Source organism: Brienomyrus brachyistius, chromosome 6, assembly GCF_023856365.1.
Source record: "Brienomyrus brachyistius isolate T26 chromosome 6, BBRACH_0.4, whole genome shotgun sequence".
In the NCBI taxonomy this organism is placed as follows: domain Eukaryota; kingdom Metazoa; phylum Chordata; class Actinopteri; order Osteoglossiformes; family Mormyridae; genus Brienomyrus; species Brienomyrus brachyistius.
The window spans coordinates 25,110,286-25,130,729 of record NC_064538.1 but is presented as its reverse complement, the minus strand read 5'-3'; the positions used below and the strand labels follow the sequence as shown (position 1 = coordinate 25,130,729).

At 41.6% G+C, this 20,444-nt stretch overlaps 1 protein-coding gene and 1 long non-coding RNA gene across 6 annotated transcripts in view; one reads left to right on the top strand and one right to left on the bottom strand.

The window, feature by feature from the left end:
- LOC125745415 (calcium-dependent secretion activator 1-like) overlaps positions 1–20,444 on the bottom strand; it is an 86,874-nt gene that overhangs the window by 53,184 nt on the left and 13,246 nt on the right. For all 5 annotated transcript variants that reach the window (XR_007398667.1, XM_049018296.1, XM_049018293.1 and 2 more), the window contains exons 2-3: positions 16,804–16,917; positions 13,213–13,545 (exon numbers count right to left, since the gene is read on the bottom strand). Coding sequence is in view for 4 of the 5 variants with exons in the window: in XM_049018296.1 (XP_048874253.1) it covers positions 13,213–13,545; positions 16,804–16,917 (447 nt within the window). In the remaining variant the exon portion in view is untranslated. The remainder of the gene's footprint in view (positions 1–13,212; positions 13,546–16,803; positions 16,918–20,444) is intronic.
- Positions 6,348–10,372, top strand: LOC125745461 (uncharacterized). The gene is made up of 3 exons (XR_007398680.1): positions 6,348–6,427; positions 7,498–7,649; positions 8,211–10,372. It is a non-coding gene; the product is annotated as an uncharacterized LOC125745461 (long non-coding RNA).

The window sequence follows — 20,444 nt, the reverse complement described above, 5'->3', positions numbered from 1 at the left end:
TTAGTTGGTGGTGTTGCATTGAAAATCATCTCTGGAATGCAAAATGTTTCCATACAGTGGATAACGAATGTCTTTTGTGAGTCTAACAGCAAGGATGATGATCGTGATTCTGTTAGAAAGCAAATGCGGAGCTCATGAAAAAGCAGTGGCAGGAAACATCAGACTGCTGTTTTAACGTATACTGGATAATCTTGAAAGGGAACCATCATTAAAACTGCAAAGTTTTGTTTCCTATGTAAAAGTGATGTAGTGTAACTTATCTGACTATCGCAGGTATTCTCATGCGACAGTGGCATGCAGCGGCAGTGCCAGAATAAATCTGACAGACGGCCCATGCATCCATACACGCATAATATACATATATAAACAGTGCCAATCAAAAGTTTGGACACGCCAAGCCACCTGCAGGAGAATGATAGTGTCGCATCACATGACCTGGCCACCAGACCAACACAGTAGATATGGTTTGGGAGGAGTTTGACCAGGGAGTGAAGGAAAAGTGGCCAAATAGTCCTCAGCGTGTGCGTGGGAACTTCAGGACAGCCGGGGAAGCACCCTGAGAGGCCACCTCATGAAACTGATGTAGAGCAGAAATTAGGATCAGCCAGTCCCTGGAGCTACTGGGGGTTAAGGGCCTTGATCAAGAGTCCAATGGCGAGATCATTCCGCCAACCATGGGATATTAACAGGCAACCTTCTGTGAGTTCCAACCCACAGAGGGGCCCCACCTTGTCCACCACAACAAAAAAAAATACTCTTTTGTCCAGTGCATAATTCTATACATTTTATACAATCGTGGTGATGTCTTTATGATTATTGTAGAATGTACTGTAGAAAATAATACGAATAAACCGGTTTATGGGTTGGTGTGTCCAAACTTTTGACGGGAACTATATATATATTCAGTTTTCCCATAAAGGAAAATGCAGTTTTCCCATAAAGGAAAACTGAATTTGATAAAAATCCGTATAAATATCCGTATAAAAATGGCTAAATGTTTAATTTTAAGTTAAAGCAATGTATCAAATGTATCATGAGCTCTTTTATTAAAATAGTGTGGTTAAAACAAAATGCAATTACAGGGTTTCCTTCCATGTCTACAAATATACAACTGAAAGTATTTCAGACAGACATTTTCACTGTTGCAAGTGGAGTTTCCTAGAGACAAAAATAAATGATGCAATTATTTGTTCTGCATGGGTCCAGTGAAGCAGCCTCACCATTGACAGCCATTGAAATTGTACTTAATAATCGGAAAGACCCACATTTTAAGTTATCACTCTTCAACAAAATAAAACAAATATTGCAAATTACGCTCTATATGTTATATATTGTTGACCTGTGTGCTGTATTTCAATGTTTTAAGACAAAATTAACCAAGTAACAGTGACTCTACACCTTCCCCGTGAGAGTGGAGCTGAGGGGATGAACCAGACCCTCTGGTTTCCTCCCACAGTCCAAAAACATGCAACCTAAGTGAGGTGGAAGTGCCTAAAATGACCGTATGTCTGAGCGAGTGAGCACCCTGTAACGGGCTGGGGCCCCGTCCAAGGCTGCTTCCTGCCTCACACCAACTGCTACATATATTACATAAACGACTACTCAATTAATCAGCAAATTAATCGGTAGATTACTCAATTATTAATATAGCCTATAGTGACAGCCCTAAAATAAAGTTGCATAATAATATTTAGTATGTTAATGTTACACAAACAAGATTCTTACCCTGTTGTTGAAAGAGTTATAATGAGGAGAATTTTAAGCACAGCATTTATAATGGGAAGGTTTGCGGTGTTCAGCTGAAAGGGAAGTAATGCCACAAATTAGAATATCCATTCATCCATCTTCCAACCCTAGATCACATGGAGTCTTGAGTCTATCCCATAGAATCCAATTAGCCTAATGCAGATTTGTTTCGAATTTGAGACATATAACTCTTTCTTTAACAACGAGTGCACTATCAAGAAGTTAACAGATAAACACCTCCATCCATCTATCCATCCATCCATCCATCCATCCATACAGGGTTGCTGTGGTGGATTAAATACTAACTTCCCAGCATTTCAGAGATGGAAGTCAGATATGGCCAATAGAAACAGCCCGTTCACTCCTCTCTCCCTCATCATCCCTCACCGTGATCAGTGAACCGTCAAATGATATTTCAGGACAACTGCATGAGTGGAATAGCTGGAAAAAAGCATGTTAATCAGAGCATCACACACTCTGGACACACCCATGCTGCCTATCTGCAGATTCTCACTCCTTTAATCCCCCTTTGCATGCTGCAGTGGAAACGGCTTAATGGCTCAGCTAATATAACATCTCCAAACACTCCTCCAGACTGCATGTGCAGCGGTGCTGTCAGGAAATTTTCAATTAACAGAAATGCGTGCTGTAACCTTTCACTGGGGAATAGCTCACACTACCAGCAACCAGAAGCAGGTGTTTGCGTTGGAGTGTGCTCCTCTCCATGCTGCCTTTTTTGCAGAATGATACCAGGGACTGAAATGACACAGAACATCCCTTTTACTCAATAAATATAAGGCCGCTGTATGCAACCATACCCAGCTTTAGATGGACGCAGTTAAAACTGCCGTACTGCCTTTCTGAGGAGCTGCATCTAATCTTTGAACGTCAACACAAAGGTCACAAGCGGCAGGGGGAGGGAGAGAGCACAGGTGGGCGACGAGGCAAAGTTACGACACCCCTGAGAATCTGGAGCAGCTTCAGCAGAGCAAACAAATGACCTTCTCTCAAGGATACTGCAAGAAAAAACGTCAAAAGAATCCAGGGGCCAGTACATCATCCGGCAGGAGATTTGTAGCGTAACGGGCATAAATAGCTAAATATTTATACATTCTCAACAAAACAGGGAAATCGATTTGTGTCGACATGACATTTTTCATGCAGAATTTCGATATTCTGTGAAGGGGTCTCTCATATGTGGTGATATTCCTACTGACAGCAGGTGCACTAAACACACGGACAGTGACCGGGAAAGCAAAGAGGGGCAGGGAAAAGGAGAGGATGCGGGATCATCCTGGAGCCTATGCTATGAGATGAGGAACGGCCGCACATCCGCCCTCCTCCGACTTTGCGGGCTTTTCTTCCCTCCGGCGGGTTGCTGCAGGGTCTGGCAGAGGACAGCCAGCCGGATTGCTGGGGGACACGACAGCGCAGGGGGGCAGCAGGGTCTGAAAAGCTGGGAGCTGGATGACAATCTGCTGCTCTATTTATATCCGCAGCCATGTGCTGACAGAGCTGATCACCTTAGGGAAGGAACTCCGCCAGTCTTCACCCGGCTATGCTTAAGTACCCCTAAGCCTTACTTCCATCCACATTCAATACGCACCTTCATTCCACCCCAATCCCTCCCACTCAAGAGCTGGAAATAGAAAGGTTTGGGGGTAACCTACTCAAGGGTTGTGCTTGTGAGGAGTGAGAGCATGGTGAGTTTCGAGCGATCGGGGCCATGACAGCACCCCCAGGAAGACAGCGTTGTTTATGGGGTCAGTGCCGAGTCCCTCTGATGTGAGATCAAACAGCAAGATTGTTTCAAAACGAGCATCAAAATGGGGGTCAGATTTGCCCTCCTAGCTAATGATTCATAAAATGATTCGTTTGTACCGTACATGCCACAAGACGTGGGTGCCTCTTACAATGCCTGTCTAGAAAAATCACAGTGGGTGGAATTCTATTTACATGGCTTTCTAGTCAACCTAGAGACCTAAAGTTCCCAAGGAAATATTAACAGCTCAAAAGCTATTTTAGATATTTTTAACAGTTTTTATACATATCAATAGATATAACAGGATTTTATCATGCACCCCACATAATTTGATGTTTTGCAATAAAACACTTTGCATTAGTAGTAGGGATAACTGCAATATTTAATTTCAGATGCATATCTTGGTATTTCAGAGACCAAATTAACTGGATAACATAACATTGCTAACATATGAAATTAAAGGCAAATGCATTTAGAAAGAAAGACTGTCAACACCAGACACTCTACGGCTGGAGTGAGGTGTCCAATTTCTTAGATGCTTCAAATAAAAATATACATTTCAGGGCTCAAAGACACCTTGGGCGAGAAACCGAGTCACTGAACACTTGTGCCTGCTCTTGAAAATAGAAGATTTTTTATTATGGTAGTAATATCAAGGTTTGGGTTCGTATTTCGGCCCAAATGAAAAGCAGAAAGAGCCAGCTGGTGACCACTGCTATATAACAATATACCATACAAGCACTACAATAGGTACAATAGGTGCCTTTGCACCTAAGGTGCTTGGCTTATAAATCTAAAGTCAGTTAAAGTTAAAGTTAGTTAAAGTTATCACAATAATTTAAGTACAACAATAGAGATGTTTCATTCTGTATATAAATTTTATGGAATGTATATGCATAGTCAGATAGCATGAATGGATATCTTTGATGTACCTTATTGTCATGTGTACATAGTAATTTGTATACACAATCTACCCATGTTTTTTTCATGAAGCATTTGCATGTTTTCTTCCACTTCATCAGCATGTATCTGCACCGCTCACTGCATTCTTATATCTCCATAGATCCACACCACTCACTGCATTCTTCTATCTCCATAGATCCACAGCACTCACTGCATTCTTATATCAGCATAGATCCACACCACTCACTGCATTCTTATATCAGCATAGATCCACACCACTCACTGCATTCTTATATCTCCATAGATCCACACCGCTCACTGCATTCTTATATCTCCATAGATCCACACCACTCACTGCATTCTTATATCAGCATAGATCCACACCACTGACTGCATTCTTATATCAGCATAGATCCACACCGCTCACTGCATTCTTATATCAGCATAGATCCACACCACTGACTGCATTCTTATATCTCCACAGATCCACACCGCTCACTGCATTCTTATATCTCCATAGATCCACACCACTCACTGCATTCTTATATCAGCATAGATCCACACCGTTCACAAAATACAACAAAAAAAAAAAACAAAATGTTAAAAACTAATTTTTATTTATTTTTTTTAATGTAGGAAGGGTTGAAAAATGAGTATTTGTTGAAATAACCCTGATTCTGTATCACTGCTTTGATGCATCTTGGCAGACGTTGTTCCTGGCTGACTTCAGACACATCTAACTTCTGGTCTAAAAGTCACACATCGCAGCTTTATTTGATGCCTTGTGACCACCCGTCGTCACCTGCCATCTGGTCTGGAGATTGGGCACGTTAGGGTCTTCATCTGATGGTCCTCCATCCACACCTTGATTGACCTGACTGCATGACGCAGAGGATTGTCCTGCTGAAAAACTCTGAAAAACTGAAGAGCTGAGGAACATGGTCTGAGTAGAAGGGAGTATTCTTCTAGGACAACTGTATTCAGTGCTTGAGTGGCTTCCCTCACACGTACAAATCTACCCGATTCCAGCTTTACTGAAGCACCCCCACATCATCAGCGACCCTTCGCCAAATGTCACAGTAGCTGTGACACTGGGGCTTGTAGGCTTCTCCAGGTTTCTGTCAAGCCATCAGATGAGCAGGTGTTGGGCAGAGCTTAAAATCAGACTCATCAGAGAAGATGATCTTCTATAACCTCCAACCTGGCTCACTGATGTAGGGCTTTGCTGTGTGGGACTTCAGCCCTGCTTCTGGGTATCTATTTTAAACCATCCTTGCTGTGCTCTTCACAACACTTTAAGTTTCTTATTCTTTTTGAAGGTCACTTGAAGTCATCTTTTAATTCATGAGGCACTGTCATATTGGCGGTCATCTCTGCTGTCACTTCTGCCTTTTCTTTATGGCTGTTGGTCATTCTCAGTGTCTCCTGCTGTTCTTATGTACAGCCATGCTGAAGATCTTAAGCCAGGAAACACCCAGCCTCTCACTGTAGCACCGTCTGTCAGCAATACCAGCACAGCAACCTTCTTCTTCTTCAGACATTTTCATCTTTGGCACAGTCAATGGTTGCTGTTGTTAATAACATCCATTTGGTCCTTTAAAAATAGGATGGTCAAGTACGTGATGGACCCTAAGGTAAAGTGGCGTGGTGGTCCAGTGGTTAGCGCTGTTTCCTCAAACATCTGCGACCAGGGTTCAAGTCTTCACCGTGGCATTGTGTGCGGAGTTTGCATGTTCTCCCTGTGTCATGGTTGGGTTTTTTCCAGGTACTCTGGTTCCCCCCCTGTAGTTCATAAGCATGCTGTGGTTAATTGGAGTTGCCATATTGCTCACAGGTGTGAATAGTGTGAGTGTACCTCTGGAATAGGCTCCAGTCCACCCCCACCACCCTGAATAGGACAAGTGGGTAAAGGAAATGGATGGATGGATGGATGGATGGATGTCCATGGATATGATTCCCAAACCATTAAGTGTTCTGTCTGGTTCAGCCAATCAATACCTCATTGCAATAAATCAGGTATGTTGGTGTTGAAATTCAACAATTATTGTGCATGGAATGGCTACCATAGAAAAAAATGCAGATTTAAAAATATATTTCTATGGATTTTTTCCAGAGCTGTATATAACCGCTTACTGAATTACATTAGCTTTAATGATGGATTGCCTTGCAGTAGTAATATCTTACCTGGTTGTTAATCATTCAGAGTCTAACAGGATAATACTGCCTGCTACTCTACAAAGTATACTAAACTTAATGTCAACACTTTACTTGATGGGGCACAAGTACTTAGTAATAACTCAGTTACTACTGAAGTATAACTCATGAACAAATATAGTCGCTTGACATAAAACATCTGGCGATTCATTAATGATGAACAAACATGAGATCAGCATTTCACTTGTGTTATTCATTACTTGTTCCTTCAGTAGTTCCTTCAGTAGTTCCTTCAGTAGTTCCTTTAGTAGTTCCTTCAGTAGTTCCTTTAGTAGATCAGAAATGTTTACTGAATGAAGACATATATTAACAAATACAGTAACTGCTTGGGATAAAACATCACAATTCATTAATGATGAATTAACATGAGATCAGTATGCAACTAAGACTTAGTCTGTGGTTAATTAATGCCTAAATAATAGTATAATGCTATATTATTTGTGTCCCGTAAAGTGTCACCAACTTAATATTTGGTGGTCTGTAGGTTTATATGTGTTTTTTTTTTATTTATTCTTGATTAAACTTATTATCTGGGTGGTTATGAGTTCAATAACTTGTTTTGTTAAGGTACAGCAGCTTTTGTATGCTTATAGTAAGTAGCTAATTGTGATGAGTGTGCAGTGTGCAAACAGTAGCGAAAACAGACAACAGAGTGTAATGTTTTCGAGCCACCTTCCCTGTCCATGCACAGTCTGGTCAGCCAGGTCATTCCGGCTGCCCAGCGTGTCCCACGCTTGGGTTATATCGATGGGTCTTTCGTTGCTGGAAAAACGATTGTGCTAAATCGAATAACTTCCTCTGCAGATCGACTGATATGTCGGAAATGCAATTATGTCGCTGCCTGCTAGAACATCTGTCTGTAATGTATTCAGGGGAAGGGAAAAAACGGAGCAACAATAAGCCGCGCGGGGCAAGGTCGACGGAGAGCACAGCTGCCGTGACAGCAGACAAAGGAGCAGGACCTCGGATGGCAGATGGTCACCTGACACCCAGTATCAAGGAAAATGAAGGATGATTGTGAAAGGTCTGTTTTTCATCGACACAGGCCCAGTCACGCCTTTATGCAAACACAGAGATATAGAGATGTAGCTATAACTAAAGGGCCTACATACTGAGTACTGAATGTATAATACTATATATATTACTATCTCATAGGATTCATAATGTCTTCCTCACAAACACAACCAAATCCCCCTGTATACAGTAGCTGTGCCACACCATGTCAGCATAAAATGACCAGTTCCCCAGTAACTAAATCCAGAATGTGTGACACATTTACATTTAATTTATTTGCCAGAGACTCTTTTCTGCCGCACCAAAATGCAGCAAATAACATTTAAGAGAATGCAGGAGCATATATCAGCAGGATGCACTTAAGCTCAAATACAAACCATAAAAATTGATTTTACAGGATTATAAATATGCAAATCACAGTAAAATGTACACCAGAAAATGCAAGAGGATTTTCACAAAGCATGCGACGTACCATAAAAGATTTAGTACCAGAGACAGGCATCCTGGCAGCGATACTGCTTAAATAAATGAATCGCAACCTAACAACAGACATTATAATGCACATTTTCAGGTCTAATGGATGCTGTCGGTTCATTCTGTGGCTGAAGGGCTAAGAGAGGAACAGCCCTTAACTGAAGGAAAATACAGGATGACAAAGCCCAGAGCTGGGAGGTGCTGTTTTTTGGCTGGTTGGGCCGATGACCTTTAGCCAGAGCTGCAACACCAAGCTGTGTGAGGCTGGGCTCTCTGGAGGAATATCTGTAAGGCTGTTCTGAGCTGAAGCTGACAGAGTGAGCTGCGCAGAGACTGTGACGCACGGGAGGTGACAGAGGAGGGGGCGGCTGTTTAACACCTTAGACAGGGGCACCGTGAAACAGCGCCCCGTGTCATTCACTCTCCAGGCATCTGTTTGAGTTTGCCCGCGACAAGTGCTTGATGCTTTGCTGCCCTCGGCAAGAGGGTCGCCTTCCCTGAGGCTGCAACGGGAGCAAGCGACAGCATCGTACCCCTCTGGCTGAGCGTCTACTGCTCCAACACCTTCTCTGGCTGGCTGACTGCCTTCACATTACATAAACCCCAGGTGCTGAGGAGCTGTAATCCAGAAAACAGCTCTGTGACACACACCCACGTCACGGCGCATGTCTGAGGGTCTCCTTCACCCTCTCGCCCCTGTGGGCCGCCATCCTGCCTGCTTCTTGCATCAACCATGTCAGGTCTGATATGCGTCCTACTTAAAAGGATGCTAAAAGGAAACCTGCCGAAAGGTCTGCATGCTCACTGGGGACACCATGGAATTCCTGTAAAAAGAAGCAGCTTTGCTCAGGTTAGCTAAAATAGTTCAGCACTGCCCTACCTGCTAGTTAACCGATTACTGCTGTTGGGTTACTAAGCACACCTGTGCCAGGTACATCCTAACCTCAGGGGTAAATACCTGGTGGTATGAACTTCAAACTGTTTATAGTCATTTCAGCTGCTTTGCACAGCGTCATCTTATAAGATGAAAAATGTATAACGACGGATTTAGGGTTCTTACAGGAGCACTGGAAAATAAATCACAGAACATTGACCTCAAGGACATGAAAACAGTATACAGACATGCCTACTTGACATGACTGCCCTAACAGACCACCAGACATAAACACCACGACAGACTACCGGACATGACTGCCCTCACAGTCTCGCAGACATAACCGCCCTAATAGACTACCAGATATGACTGCCCTCACAGACTTCCAGACATGACCGGCCTAACAGAATACCGGACAAGACCACCCGCACAGACTACCATACAAAACTGCCCTCACTGGCTGCCAGACATGACCTCCCTCATAGACTACCGGACAAGACCACCCGCACAGACTACCAGACAAAACTGCCCTCACTGGCTGCCAGACATCACCTCCCTCATAGACTACCGGACAAGACCACCCGCACAGACTACCAGACAAAACTGCCCTCACTGGCTGCCAGACATGACCACCCTCATAGACTACCGGACAAGACCACCCTCATAGACTACTGGACCTGATACACTGATTCACACTGAGAGAATACAAGGTTCAAAACCCGCCTCCACTCTGTGCACATGCAGTTTGCATGTTCTCCCCATGTCACACAGGTCTTATTCAGATACTCCAACTTCCTTCTGCAGTTCTTAGGCTAACTATCATCTTTAAATTACCTAAAGTGTCCGACTGAGTGTGTTTGTTCGCCCTGTGATGGATCGTTTCTGGGGGGCAAGGAGATCTATCAAGATCAATCACACACAGAATATGTGCCAGAAGTGTGAATTATCAAAATGGGCATTTATTGTGTTTCACACCATTCATTCACCATTCAAGCTCATTGATTTCTTGCATAATGCACACTAGAAATAAAAATTAAAATGCATATACTAAACGCTGCTTCACTTGTAAAACGGAACGTCCCGTTTTCCCTATTTTGGCACATTTACACACAGTGAGAGTGACGCTTGGGATCAGAGCATAGGGTCAGACTATTTATCGGGGTCCCTTGGAGTATTTCAGGAGGTTAAGAGCCTTGCTCAAGGGGCCCAAAAGAGATGCAATCATTGTGCCAAGGCTGAGATTCAAACCGGTGACCTTCTAATGACAGGAGCAGAGGTGTAACCTACAGCGCCACATCGCACCCATGAACTGCTGAGCTGAGGTTTATATCACAGCATGCTTAAACACCCAGTTCTGATTGGTGCACAAACAGCCCAAAGAGGTTAGTGGTTCTCACATGACTGCAAAACAAACACTACAAGTACACAACCTGATGGCCATGTGTATTTATCAATGTGTCCATTTTCTCCATTCATACAATAAATTCATACTTACAATGACAGCAATTTCAACACAGCCAGCTGCAGCAGTGCGACTCGTGAAATGGAAAATGCGGATGCTTTTCCGAGTCGGACATTCCATATGTTTGGTGAATGTGAAGACTTATCCACCCAGAAATGATGGAGGTCAGGCAGGAGAGAAGCCCAGACACCTCGACATGCAGAGCTGGTCTTTCTGAAATGCCCTCTACGTTATTGGGACTTCATCGCCACGAACGGCGAACCCTCGTCTGTGATGAGATCCCCAAGCTAATCAGCCATAACTGCAGGCTTCCTAAAAGGATACCTGGCCATAAATTAGCTTGTTTACTGCTGCCTTTGTAGCTCCTGCAGGAACTGACGTGTTGGCTCATGCATAGACACATTTCATGCTCTTATCATCTATTTTAAATGAGCAAATATTTTCTCCTTGAAGAATAAATGTCTCTTTTGGCAGGTGGCCCTATTTTAAACGGGATAAACCACTCTGGGGGGTGGGGTGATATGGGAATAATGCACCTCCACCCCTCTGAGGTTTATGTTCATAAAACCCATCCTTCACCATACTTCACCCCTCATGTGTGAGTGCCTCTCTGCTCGTATGCAGAAGCACATCCCTGGGCCAAATCTGTTCTCTTCAGCTGCTGCAACAAGAATGTGCCCCTCTCTGGTGTCTGGTAATGACCAAGTTCAGTACAAAGACCATTCGATCAAGGTCAACAAAAATAAATACGTAACACTACTAAACCCAGCCAACCAAATAACCAAGGCCACCACCATATGGAAGCATAAAACAGCAATCGCCAGAATGTTCTCAGCCTCCCTAGGTCAGCAGAACATCAGCTGTGCTAACTGGAACCTGCTTGGGGAAACAGCAGCTAAAATTTAACAGCTAAGGGGCCCTCAGAATGCACAGCTTCGAAGCTGCAAAACACCCTGCATCTGGATGTCGCCAAAAATTCCTGACAGCAAAGTTTTCAGGCAATAACCCTTCCCGGAATCGCAAAGTAGTATTTTCATTCTATCCTCAGCTTATACTGAGTTGAGCATGTTGATAATATTGGTAAATATAACAATTTTGGGGTCAACTTTACGACGGCACCTAGCAGGTGATATGTTTACAAATTAAGTGTATGTAATCAACAGCTTAATGAAACATTGATTAAATCAGCTAAATTGTCAGCTCACAAAAAATCTAAATATATAGGAATAACAGGAAGTATTAATCGACTATTCCAGACAGCATACCAATCACTGAGCACAATTCACATAACACAAACATCTTTAAATGAGATTAATCCAGACATATGCAAACATTGCACTATTAATAACAGCTACAATACATCCATATCTTCGGGACGTGTTCCTCCAGCCAAGATGTCACCATCAACCAACAGGCTACTGGAGCCGTTGGACAGCTGTCCATCACACAATGGCTGAAATTACTGACAAAACGCATCACAGTAAAAACTCACAAAGGAAAATCTTCCTAGGACTCTTTACATCTTTACACTTCTTATAAAAATACCATAATGCTTTATGACACACAAACACACTCAGATGTGAAAACAAAATTATATGAATATGTATGAGGTTTTCAGCCACTTAGCAACATTAAAACTCTTATTTTCATATTTTTGTCACCAAATATAGTTCCTTCTTTCAGTTTGTGCACCTCTCAGTGAGCATTTTGTGCATGTAAAATAGCAATAATAATGACCAGAAGGGAATCAGTGTGTAGCACCTTGCCGGAGTCACACTGGGCTTTTTACATAGCGTATGCTGCACCTTATGTATCTGCAGTCACATATTATACTGGATTCATGTGTCTCCAACAGCAGCAGGAACACTGTCCCTCAGGCGAATTGTGGGCCCAACCTGTGATTTTCACTGGCTTGTTTTTCTCTCTCTCTCTCCACATTTAAATGTAATCTTCGCAATATCTCTTTATTTCCTGTCACAGACATATGAACACAGAATTTCTAATATTTTTCATACAGTAGCTCTTCTGAGACTTTACAGCTATATTACCATATTACAAATATGTTTCCATATCATAATCACCATGTAGCATTATTATTGGAGGTGTATTGATACCGTTTGCCCATGGTTCGGTTTGTATCGTGGCTAAATATCCAGGTATTTGGCAAAATAAAGAGTTTGCTTTTTAATTAAAGAGTGATGCGGCTTTTTAAAAATTAATTATAAGGATACAGAAACCTTACTGCTACCGTAGCCCGAAAAGCACTATACATACCGAACCGTGGGTATATGGTATTGTTACACCCCTAATTATTATTATTATTATTAGCATAAACCAGTTTAACTTAATCTCTGACTCTTCATTTCTCAAACAGCCCTGAATAAGAAGTTTTTTATAACTTTGTGGTATTGCTATCCCACAGTGAAATGTAATCTCACATAAATATTATTACACGCAACTGCTTATAAGCATTCTCTAATCAATTATTTCTTATCTGAGGTACTTTGATAGATGTAAAAGACGAATAAAGTAAAAGCTCGTAATATCTAAGTGCCTGACTGAAACAAAAGCCCCAAACAAACTTTCCCCAGGACTAAGGCTACGTGTCACGGGCACTTGGAACTCATTCAGTATTGCTTTTTTCAATACAAGTTTTGCTTGCTTCTAGTTACTTCCTGTAAATTCTTCCCCTTGTCTTAAGATCAAGTGACTGATAACACTCTGCATGGTCTGTTTCCCAACCTTAATGCTGACAGCTTTTACCTGACAGGCGTTGTAGAGAAGTTGGTGCTCAAATTTCTTGATGCCCAGGATCTGCTGGAACATCTCGTAGAGCTGATCCTTGCTGAGGATGAGCTCGGATGCGGCGCTGGCCGTCATGCGCTGCTGCTGCTTGCGCGGGTCCTCATCACCCCGGTAGATGGTGTCGAACTTGGCCATCCAGGAGCTGAGCACCGTCTCCTTGCTGAGGCCGTCGATCTCCGGCAGGCTACGCACACGCTTTTCAATGTGCTTCTTGAAGACCTCGCGGCAGTCGTTGGCCGAGAAGCCGCCGCTCTGCACCATGCGTGTCACGCGGTCACTCTTCAGGAACACCTGTGATCACAGAAACAGGGATTTTCTGTCACACTTGCCATCAGTTGTGTCGCTGAGACGAAAAGCGTAATGAAAACGAACGATTCAAACAAAGGATTAGCCCGAGTGCGACGTGTGTGCATGGAAACCAGAGTTATTGCCTCTTGATGGTCTCTATTCTTACCAGGCAGTTGTTCTGCATGGTATTTGTGGCCTGCAGTGACTTTAAGCATGAAGATGCTAATCTTTCAACCTTAAATGCAACTTGCTTAATCACTGAAGTGCACTAAAACACTCCAATAAATCCATCTTGGTGCTGTCTGCTTCTGGACTCAAAGAAACAAACGAGTTCACATGGTTCAGAATAAAAATAAAAAATATACGATATGCAGTGCCTGCACCCTAGCGAGAGAGTTATTTACTACTTTATTTCTTGGTATAAATACATATAATTATACTTCAGACAGTGCTCAGCCATAATTTTTAAGCCAAGCGAATTTATAAATCATATACTGGTCGGTGGGGCGGCATGGTGGTGCAGTGGTTAGCACTGTTGCCTCACACCTCTAGGACCCGGGTTTGAGTCTATGCCTGGAGTACATGTGTGTGGAGTTTGCATGTTCTCCTCATGTCGTCGTGGGGTTTCCTCCGGGTACTCCGGTTTCCCCCCACAGTCCAAAATCATGCTGAGGCTAATTGGAGTTACTAAATTGCCTGTAGGAGTACATGTGTGAGTGAATGGTTTGTGAGTGTGCCCTGTGATGGGCTGGCCCCCCCATCCTGGGTTGTTCCCTGCCTCATGCCCATTGCTTCCAGGATAGGCTCTGGACCCCCCACAACCAAGGAAATGGAAAATGGATGGATACTGGTCAGTCCTTTACTATCATATTTTTTCTTAGTCTAGGAGAAGAAGGAATATTTTATTTTAAAATAAAATTTCTTCTCTTTAAATTAACAAAAAATATATATAATTGCCCTCAAACCAACTGCTATCAATCTGTTTCATTTCCTTTACAATGTTCTTCAGTCACTTTAACGTGGCATATACTGTATTTTCATCCATATTTTAGTGACTCACCATTCTATCCATGACTCAGTCTATGAACGAAGGTCTCATTTAGTGCTTTCAAGAAAGCTAATAAGTGATGAAAACTTAATTTTGAACAAAAGCCATTTTGAATCCACAATGACTCAACCTGATATTGACATATTGTGGAATATAGCAGAAAGAAAAAACTTTCCCACTGGCTTAAAGTCTAAAATGAGAGTAGCAAGGATATTTTGCAGCTGAAGGGCCAGAGAAAAAGGCTCCTTACATCCTCAAGATACACCTTGCTTGTTCATTTTCCACTTCAGTTACTCCATGAACACATCAAAGAGCTAAAACTTGAGTGTGAGATTCTGATACTAGATTCAGTGGACGTCACGCAATGCTACGCACTGTAATGTTGTTTCAGTCTAATTAAAAGCAATACCCCCTACAGGTTTTGTTGTAGCAACTTGACTTGGAGAGGTAACTGTATTTCTGAGTAGATTGCAAACTTTGGATCACAGCAATGGCCTTGTTGCATGGACAATCTGATGTCTTCATACTCAGACTCACCCAGGACCTCAGATTTAGCAGAGTGAGATTGAGACAGATGCAGTAATGTACAACCCCCTTGATCATACTCGGCTTGTACAGTTTTCAGTAAAGATACACCGATTGCATCTGCCGACTGTCGGCATGGGCCGATACAGCAAAATGAGCATATATTTACCACAGATTATTCTCTTAAATGCTGACCCATATTGGCTTGCACAGCCAGATACTAAACAGCTGCCGTGTGGAAATATTTTAACACGAGCAAAAACAATGTTTGAAATGCATTTTGCAAATATTGCTCTGCTAAAATATCACACGGAAGATCTACTAATAAACATTTTGACGCAAAAAATTTGGTTGCTCACCTTCAGGCGAGACAATGAAGAGTATGAAGAGTTTCTGAAAAACAAATCTGTTCTAATAAAGAAGGCAGCAGTTCTGCTGAATATCACTAGTCTGTGAGTAAAGCAAGGGTTTGATAGCAAAAGAGAATTCAGTGCTGACAGTGCAAAATCAAAATATATATTTAAAAAAAATAGAGTTTAAAATACTTTATGATCAGCCCTTCTCGGTTATAAATGTAATAAATATATAAGATTATAAACAATTATAAAATATAGTTATAAAAACTATAAATAAATAAATACTTTTTCATATTTTTGCAATGTAATTAATACATTTTTTTAAATCTATTTGGGTGGAGTGTCCCTTTAAACTTATTTAAGTAGAACGTCCCAAACAACTGGTACTCGTATCAGTTTTTGAAATAATGGGATATTGGCATCAGTCAGAGATTTCTTTATTGGCCGCATCATTAGTTTTCAGCTCAAAAAAACAAGCTGAATGAGCAGAAAGAAGACTAGGATGGCAAGAAGGTGGAAGATTTCTGGTGAATTACCAAAAAGTTTCCATGGAAACTCAAGTAATCCATCGAAATAATTTAGCTGGCTACCCATGTTGCTAGCCTGTTGATGTCACTGGTGTTTTAGAATACGATTGATGTGTGGAATTTGGTAAAGAAAATCCTACATTAAACTGCTCACTACAAAGTCTGTGAGTTATATTCAATAACTGGGTCATGATTTCTGGTAAGAGACTTTGCTGTTGAATTTTTTAAAAGTATTTTTTGCCGTTTTAGCCACCACAGAAAAAATTCCATTATATTTGAGAGAATACCGACATTTCTATTGCAAACTATGCATCTCCCAACAGAACAACCTAGATGAATAGACAGCACTAAAGTCTCTCTAAAACAAATCTTTTCCAGTTTTGGGGTGAACTGCCCCTTTTAGTCAAGTTCCTACATTTTGTGTGGTTTATTTTTATATGGTCTATTAATATATTTTTGGTATTAAGTTTTGCAATCAACACACATACTAGTGTATCTTCACACAGTAGATGCACTTTCCAAATATTGTTGTATTTCTACACTTTAAACAAAGGAAGCAGAATCTGTTGCTAATGGAGTTTAAGACTTTCCTTTCATCCATTCTTAGTCTTTATTCACTATTTATTTACACTATCATTACTCAAAGCTCGTGTATGTCAGTAAGTGCCGCTTTTGTATGATTCTCTGTTAAGCACTTTGAAGCAGCCATTTTGAGAGAGATGCTATATGAAAGTAAATTGAATTGAACTGAATAAAGACCGGGCACGATATATTATGTGCACTTCATTGATAGAGTAAAGTTTACCTCGTAGAAGCTCTGCACTGCATTGATGAAGGCTTCATCCGCAACAATCTGCGTCTCTCCATTCAAGAAGGCCTGGAAACGATCTTTCACCGTCTGAAGCTGCTGCTTGGTTATCTGTGGAAGAGACAGGAGTCCCACACTCTGAACAAAGAACTCTGAACAAAGAACTCTGAACAGAGATGCCAACATCCATAATTTCTAACAGTCTTCAGTATATTGATACCAGTAGGTACGGCATGGGTTCTGGTATAGCATCTAGCCGAAAAACTGCAGGAAAAGGCATCAGTTAAGCAACTACACATGATGCCAGTGAAACAAGAATACAAATAAATCGAATGTGACTCAGGTGGGACATGATCCATGCATTAAGATCATGACGGGGATAGAGAAGCACAACCTGATGACTTCCATTTGCAAATTCAAGACCACACAAGGAAAGTACCCAACAAACTGCTTTGATCAGAAGTACCATTTTAAAGGTTATTTTTGGTTATTAGTGTAGGTGAGGAACAGCTACTAATTCATTGAGACCAGCACAAAATAAAATTCCACCAATGTCTAAATACCCAAAAATTCGGATTAGTGTGATGGACTGGGAGGCTGTTCATTTACAGAACCCCCTTGTGTGTTCATCTTGTAGGGAGATAAAGGTCTATCCAATGTCAGGAAGGGCTGCACATGCTATTTTTAGGTTTGCGTAAGTGCAGCACGCCTGACGATGGCTAGTAAAATTCTGCACAAAAATCTTCTGCTTTCTAAAGGACTAATAAATTTCTTTCTTACTCGCATTTACATGCAGTGTTATTTTTTCATCTGCCAAGAATGCATCAGTTTCTAAGACTAGACCAAATGCGAGGGTGGGTGTTAGAGGTACCAGTAAACCTGATTATAGCAGTAATTGTTTAATGCGATGCCGCATTATCCTGAATAAAAGCAGATTTTACACCTGTCCCACCTCAGCAGAACGTGACTGATGGATGAGTTCAAGTCCCTGTTACCATGGTGACATGACATGTGTCACTCGAGTGTTTTTGTATTAACCTTAATATTCCTCTGCCATTCCTCTCACAGGGAAAGTGGCAAGGAAACAGTTAGAGCAGGTTACTGAGAACAGGTACTGTGACATTTTGTTAAGTTTGAAGGTCTGTAAATTGTTTACGAATGTGGTTTAACGATTGTGTTTGTATCCTGTTATTAAAGATATCTTGACTAGAAATGTGTGTCGTGTTGCCTGCTACTTATATACCAATAAATAATATATAACTAATACAAAAGGAACAACAGAGCTGAAGCCATGATGTTTCTCTTTGAAGTCACAGCACTAGCAGAGAAAAGCGAATGTAGTTGGTAAACTATGCCAACGGTTTAGAGGTTGTTCTGTAGATATGCAGACAATACTTGTGTTTTCTTTGTACTTCTTTGGAAGAGTGACGATTTTCCACATTTACATTTGCATTATTCATAGGAAAGCATTGTGTATTTATAGAATATACTTTGCATACTTTGCAAGTTCTTAATGCATTATTTTAATACTGCTGCTCCAATACACCCAAATTTGAAGACCCTTTCTTTAAACTGAATAGTTCGTAATAAACAGCCAGTTTTGTCAAATCAGCTGTGAATATTTAATATGCAATTCAATAATGAATATTTCCAAAAATAAACTACAGAGTCCATCAGTAAAGATGTAAGATGTTTATGAAAAACCGCTTTGGGACGCATATAGATCCAAAGGGGAAGGAGATATCGGAAATTGCAGGATGCCAAAGGATATGTGAAGTGAACGGACACACAGAAATAGGCCTATTTTCAACTGAAAGGCACAGGCTAGGAACTTTTGATAAGCTATTGATTACAGATGGATGGAGGAGCCTGGCTCCCACAGACATCCTGAATCGTACGGTGCTGTATTGATGTGGACTACAAGTAAGAAGAATTCCTGCTTTTGTGTTACTTAATTTCCATCTGTCTGCTGGTAAGACTTTTTATATTACTCAATGAGGCTCTGACCTCATCTGATCTTCACTGTAATTAAAAAGTATTCAATTCTGATTGGATTTTGACAGATCTGACACAATAAGAGTGTCGTCAAATAGGAGAAGGATATTAACCTTGTCAGAAACAGGAACTCTTCATGTACCTTTAATGATATACAATATTATATTAGTACACAATACTGGGGTGGCATGACACTGTAGCCTAATACCTCCCAGCTGTGTGGAATTTGTTCCATCCATGTTCTCTCTCCATGTTTTCTTCCACAGTTGGAAAAGCAAGCAGTTAGATTAACTGATGTCAGGACAGTGCCCACAATGTGACTGCGTATGCGGCAGACTGTCATCATGTTCCCCAAACATCCATGCTTTTGAGCAGGTAGTGTAACTGGCTTAGATGATATTTCATGGGAGTCTTCAGCTCATGGACTTAGATTTGAGCAGAACTTTGGAAGATGGCTAAATAGAAACAACTTCAACAAAGAAAATCCAGACTTAATCACAGGCGACATCCCAGCTCTCCCGGAAGGTCCCGGAGTTTTGGGCAAATTGACGGCCGCTCCCTGACACCCATCAGTGATGTGCAATGTCCTGGAAATCTGTTGTTCCGGCAAGTTTTACCGCCGCAATCCCACCCCACCCAGTCGGCAAATTTCACTGCCAGCAACACCCCCCCCCCCACCAGTCTGCACATTTTACTGCTAGCACCCGAACACCACCACCCCCCCCCACATACACACACACACACACAGACACACACAGGCGGTATCTAATTTTTAATACCATCCAGGCATTAAACTGAGTTATATAGTATTTTAAAAAGCAATGATATGCTGGTATTTCCCAATAAAATCTGCCACACAGGGGTGGAGGGGGGGCACAGGGGGCCGGGTAATTACCGTAATACCACCCAACCATAGCCAGCAACCCCCTTTCCAGTTGTCCCTCACCTCCCTGAAATCAATATGCCTAAGGGAACGTCTGTCATAGCACAAAAATAAATTGTGGGTTTCACCAACCAACCCTTTAATGTTCAACCAAATGTCTGCAACAGGCCAAGGACTCAGTAGAAAATGTACCCAACACATCCAGAAAGAAATGGCAAAATGAATGAAAGCTCTATTCACACATGGGGCTGTGGGGCAGCCTGCGAATGAGCCATCATGTTCCTGCTGTTGATTGCTCATGAAAAAATTAAGCTTCCAGAATAATCAGCTGTTACACCATGACAGGACATTTTATGAATAAAACATGCCTCAAAATGCAGAGGATTCAGGTCTTTCGTGCCCTTTATGCTTCCTTGTTAAACCTGCTAACATCAGCCGCAACAACAAAAAAGATCATGTTTAAAAGCAAAAGTGTTAAGCGCTCTGGGTGACATTGCAGCACTGGGTTATACTATATGAAAAGGTCACGAGAGCATAATACATTTCTGCAATGTTTATAGTAATACCAAGAAAAGAAAATTCCTCGGAATGTTCAGATGACATACCACAGCTTAAATACCAGGTTCAAAAGCTATAAAAATATTGAAAAGATGTTGCTTTAAGATATCATGACTTGCCTGCCATGTATCGCTTCTCCATTTATTGAGGTAGACTGTTGTGCACTGCTTGCTAAATATAGTAACCGTGCTAATCTAAATGG